The 5,871-nt window shown below is 37.9% G+C and overlaps 1 protein-coding gene across 1 annotated transcript; it reads right to left on the bottom strand.

Annotated features, from left to right (window-relative positions):
• Positions 1-15: 15 nt before the first annotated feature.
• Positions 16-5,181, bottom strand: LOC119664933 (the record flags this gene model as incomplete). The annotated part of the gene is made up of 1 exon (XM_038074276.1): positions 16-5,181. A coding segment is annotated over exon 1 (5,166 nt), but the record flags the coding sequence as incomplete, so codon positions are not given.
• Between the last annotated feature and the right edge of the window lie 690 nt (positions 5,182-5,871).

Genomic DNA, 5,871 nt, shown 5'->3' with positions numbered 1-5,871 from the left:
TTTCCACCTTGTCACCAGATTTATATTTCCTGATTGGGCCTTTGCATCTGCCATTGCTGTGAGTGGTTCTCCGATTAAGAAATGACCAGGTGTTAGTGCTGACAAGTCATTCGGATTACTTGACATAGGTGTCAATGGTCGAGAGTTCAGTATTGCTTCGACTTCTAGTACCACAGTCTCTAGTTCCTCATATGTTAGTGACGTGGTCTTAGTACTTCGTATCAATAGGTGTTTTGCTGATTTGACTGCTGCTTCCCACAGTCCACCGAAGTGTGGTGCACGAGGAGGTATAAATTTAAATGTTATTCCTCTTTCATTACATTCGTTAATTATCTTCTCTTGTGCCTTGCTTGTTTGAATTGAGTCTGCAAGTTCAAGTAATTGATTACTTGCTCCGACGAAATTTGTGGCATTGTCACAAAACAAATTTTTGCAGTGTCCTCTTCGAGCAACAAAACGTTTCAGCGATCCGATGAATGCATCTGTGGTTAAATCGCTGACTACTTCGAGATGAACTGCCTTAGTTGTAAAACAACAGTACACAGCAATGTATGCCTTGTGTGGTTTCTTGCCTCGGATTCTGTAATGTATCCAAAAAGGTCCGCAAAAGTCCACACCAGTGGTGAGGAATGGTCGCCCAGGTTGTACTCTTGTCGCTGGCAAATTACCCATCAGTTGTTCATAAAATCGTGGTCTTACTTTAGTACAACGTACACAATGTTGTACTACTGACCTTGCCATCAATTTGCCCTTAATTGGCCAGTATCGTTGACGCATGTTAGCTAGGAGGGACTGCGGACCACAATGCATGTATTTCTTATGGACTTGTTCCATTATTAATTTGACAATGGGGTCGTTATAAGGCAACAACATAGGATGTTTGGCGTCATACGATAATGAGGCTGCATCCAAACGTCCACCAACTCTTATGATGCCCGTATTATCAATAAAAGGTGCCAGTGATGCCAATGCACTGGACTTATTTATTCTTCCATCAGATTTCATAATTTTGATTTCATTTTTAAATTCTGCATATTGAATGCTTTTGATGATGACCTGATGTGCTGCATCTAGATCATCTGGAGTCAAAAAATTGCTTGAATGATCATTTTGTTTTCTTCTGATTCTTTTTACGAATCTTAAAATATACGATAATATCCGTTGAAGTCTTCCAAATGAGTTGTTGTGTCTTATTGAATATATGAACTCTCCAGGATTTGCTGTGCCTTCAACAACAGACAATGTAGATACTTGAGTTTCCTTCTTCCGTTCAGGATCAATGAGGGTTTCGGATTTTAATGCTGATGATGGTTTTGAAGGCCACAGTTCTTCCCGACCATGCAGGAACATAGGTCCATAAAACCACATACTTGATGACTGTAGTTTATGGGGTGCAAGGCCTCTTGATAAAATGTCAGCTGGATTGTGTTCCGAACTGACGTGGCGCCACTGACTTGTGGCTGTTAATTGATGAATGTTGCTTACCCTGTTTGCAACGAAAGTGTGAAATTTTGATGATGGAGAGTTGATCCATGATATCACTATTTGTGAATCACACCAAAAGAACGTCTGGTAATTTCTTATTTGTAGGTCGTTCTTTATTCTTGTTGCTAGTTCTGCGCCAACCACAGCTGCACAAAGTTCGAGACGAGGTAATGTCAACCTTTTCAAAGGTGCAACCCGAGACTTAGCGCACAATAGTCGTACAATAACTTGACCATTCTGAAGTGTTGATCGCAAATACGCTGCAGCACCATATGCCTTTTCTGATGCATCTGTAAAGATGTGTAATTGAATGTTGGCAGGAACTTCGCCCTTGAAAATATGACGAGATATCTGCAGACAATTTACTTTCGTCAAATTGTTCCGGAACTCTAACCACTGTTTATGTAATTCAGTCGGCAGTTTTTCATCCCAATCCATCTTTAAATTCCATAATTCTTGAATAAAGATCTTTGCCATCACCACAACTGGTGACAAAAGTCCTAGTGGATCAAATAGCCTTGCTAAATCTGAGGTTGCACTGCGCTTCGTCGTGCTGCAAACAGGTTCCAATTTAACCTTGACGCATAAACTATCAGATTTTGGACACCAGGATAACCCAAGAGTTTTTGTTGTATCGTTATTATTTTCTAAATCTAAATTGACTTCTAAGTCATCGTGTGGAATTCCTTGTAGTAGACTTGGATGATTTGCGCACCATTTTCGCAATTTAAAACCGCTTGCTGTCAGTATTTTGTTTAATTGACTCTGAGTTTCCAACAATGTTCTCAGACTATCTGCCCCGTGTAAACAGTCATCTACATAGAAGTTTTGTTTGAGAGCAGATGCACCTAATGGATAATTTTGCATATTGTCATCAGCTAAAACTTGCAAACATTTGGTTGCTAGATACGGTGCTGATCTAGTACCATATGTTACTGTGTTGAGTTCAAAGTACTTTATCGGTTGACTTGGTTCATTTCTCCAAACGATAAGCTGACATTGTCTGTCTTCTGGATGTACAAGTATTTGTCGGTACATCTTTTCAATGTCTGTTGTAAACACATAACGAGGAAGACGGAATCGTAATAAAATAGATAGTAATTCACTTTGAACAGTTGGTCCGGTGTGTAGTAAATCGTTGAGAGATTGCCCTGATGTTGTTTTGGATGATGCATCAAATACCACACGTAATTTGGTGGTGGTACTATCAGGTTTAAGCACACAATGGTGTGGTATAAAGTAATGTGGTGACATAATCCTTTCAATATCTATTTCGGTCATATGCCCCAATTTTTCATATTCATCTAAAAACTCTACGTATTGTCGTTTGAGGTGACTATCCTTTGAAAGTCTACGCTCTAGTGCTAGAAATCTATTTGTAGCAATGTCTTTCGAATCTCCCAAAGCGAATCTGTCATTTATAAAAGGAAGATGAACGATGAATCGTCCCGTAACATTCTGATATGTAGTTTGAGTGAATTGAGCTTCACATTGTTGTTCTGCTATTGACAAGACCTTTGAGTGAGTATCAACTTCTTCAACCTTCCAAAGTTGTTCTATTGCATTTTCTAAACTATCTTCTGATGCTATTCCACATGTTGCAATCATTGTGTTAGCATTTTGGATTTTTCCAGATACGATCCATCCGAGCACAGTGTTCTGTAGAATTGGTAGTTCCCTTGAAAGTTGTATTTGACCAGGACTTAGGAGTTGATGATAAAATTCTGCTTCAAGCAACATATCAATTTTGTCAGACTTATAGAATGTAGGATCTGCTAATTGGATATTATTGGGCAGATTCCAATTTGAAATTTGTAAGTGTTGCGATGGTTGATTGGATACAATTTTTGGCAACACAAATGCTTCAAGTATTGTTCTGTAATCGGCCACTTTTGATTGCACAGAAAGTGTTGTACGACTTTTAGAACTCAATTTACCTATCCCTATGCCTTCGATGCAAATCGAACTGGAGCTTACTTGCAGACCCAATCTGGATGCCAGTCGTTCAGTCACAATATTTATTTGTGAACCTGAATCCAATACTGCTCTGCACTCGACTGTTCTTCCATTAGAGTTGGATGCTAAAAGTTTTGCTGTTCCCAAAAGAACACAACTGGTCTGACCATGATTGATAGACGACATTAGAGTTGTTTGTGCAAGTGGCCTTGAAGTGTTTTCAACTGACGTATGACTTGATGGTTGAACTGGGTGTCTATTTTGATGTAACAGTGTATTATGTCTTCTTTGGCATATAGTACAACCCCTGCTGGAGCATTGTAATGCCATATGACCAGGTTTCATGCAGTTTGTGCACAATTTATGACGTTTTAGTAAATCGTACTTCTGTTGTATGGATTTACGTTTGAAAGTTTCGCATGAAAATAATTGATGACTACTATTGCAAGTAATACATTTTGATCCTGAGTCTGTAGCTGCAAGTGCTACTGCTGGATGTCGTGGTTTGTGACTTTGTTTGTGGTTTCCATTCGTCATTGATTCGAATGCCTGAAATCTTCCTTCTAGGAACCGCAATAATTCTTTTAATGAAATTATTCTTCGGCTGTCTTCTAACGATTGCTCGAATGCCGTATGTGAAGCTCTGTCTAGCTTTCTAATAATTACGTGAACCATTATGGCGTCCCAAGATTTAACATCAATACCTTGAGCTGCTAATCCATAATAACATTCTTTTGTAACATCATGTATGCCCTTAAGACTGCTTGCTGATTCAATTGTTATATTTGGTTGTGATAACAATTTATTTAGTAATGCTGTCACCAAGAGTCGTTTGTTGTCATACCGATTTGACAGAATATCCCAAGCTATATTATAATTTTGCTCGGAAATTGGCAGATGCCGTATGAGGGCTTTCGGCTCACCTGCCAAGTTTGTAGATAAATGGAACATTTTGTGGGCTGCGCTTATTGATTGATCATGGATCAATTGTTGAAACAAATCTCTAAATTCAATCCATTTCAAATAGTCTCCATCAAATGTTGGTAAAACTATTTTTGGAAGTCTGATTTGTTGAGTTGCTGCAGGCCCCTCTGACGTCAATCCTTCAGTTGGTTGACTGTGTTGTTTTAAATATATTAACGCGTTTTGGGCATCTTTATCCGTTGAATAATATTGATCCCAAGTATATCCGACGATGTCTTGTGCGTCGGCTGATGACCATATTTCATCATTGTTATCCCTCAGATCCTTCTGATATTTTTCTATCAGAGAATATTTCAGATCATAATAACTAGGATGATGTTTTATGGTTATTTCTTCATATATTTCATCTATGCTCGTGCGTAGTGCATGCATTAATGAGGATTGCTTCTGCATGGTTCGCATGAGCGATGTAGTATTATTTGGCGCTCTTGGGCTTACTACTGGCTTCCCGTCCTGTGGTTTCAGGAGTAGCCTTGATTTCTCCAGCTTGAATCTTTCATCATATGTGACTACTAGATTGGAGATTTTTTTGAAATAGTCTGCACTGAAATACTCATTTTGAAGTTCAGATTGTGGCAGTACTTTGATTTCAGCATCATTAGATTCGAAATTATCCCACAACGTGTTTAGTTTATTTAGCCGATCTTCATAATATGTGGTATCCTGCTTGCGGGTACTAGAATCCTTTTTGAAATTGGTTATCAGTCGCTCAATTTCTGTACCGAGCTCTGACTGCTTCCTTAATAACGCATCCATGGCGATGTTTGAATTTTCGGTCCGAAAATTCCAATGAATAAATACTTCAGCTGGTTACTGAGTAGACCTTTTGGTGTGTCCTTTTGTAGGTAATTGACTCCTTCGATATGTATTTCGACAAAATGAAGGCTGATATTTCATCAACAATCACGTCGGGGTCACCAAAAAATGTACGCTACTTGGTGCTAACCCAGATCCTTAATCTGTGTTAGCTTGGTAGCCAATTTTTTATGTGTAATGTAGTTTGAGCACTTGTAACCCAAACTACTTGTATTTTCTATTTTGATTAGTTTGAGCACTTGAAACCCAAACTAACCGATGCGAGAAAGTAAGAAAGTTATAATTGATTTTTCTTTTCCTTCTGAACTTTATTAACATTATTTCTTATATTTATACAAAATTATTTTATTAACAAGCTATTAAATTATGCATTAATTGACAATAAATATTAATGCATAATTCACAAATAAATAAATTTGCCTACGCTGTGCTGACATAATTATAGGCCAACATATTACATACTTTCTTCAGTGCATTGACCAACAAGAAAAGCTGATAATGCAAAATTGCACTTTTTGTTGGTCAATGACTGGTCGCAGTGTTGGCCCAAATAATATGTAAACACATGTAACCAAATATCATAAAAAATAAAAATATAAAATAATATGAATTAAATGCAAACATAAACAA

This window comes from Teleopsis dalmanni, unplaced genomic scaffold (assembly GCF_002237135.1).
Source record: "Teleopsis dalmanni isolate 2A unplaced genomic scaffold, ASM223713v2 unscaffolded_contig_2992, whole genome shotgun sequence".
NCBI classification, from domain to species: Eukaryota; Metazoa; Arthropoda; class Insecta; order Diptera; family Diopsidae; genus Teleopsis; species Teleopsis dalmanni.
Note: the sequence above shows the minus strand (reverse complement) of the source record. Positions and strands in the feature narration are given on the sequence as shown.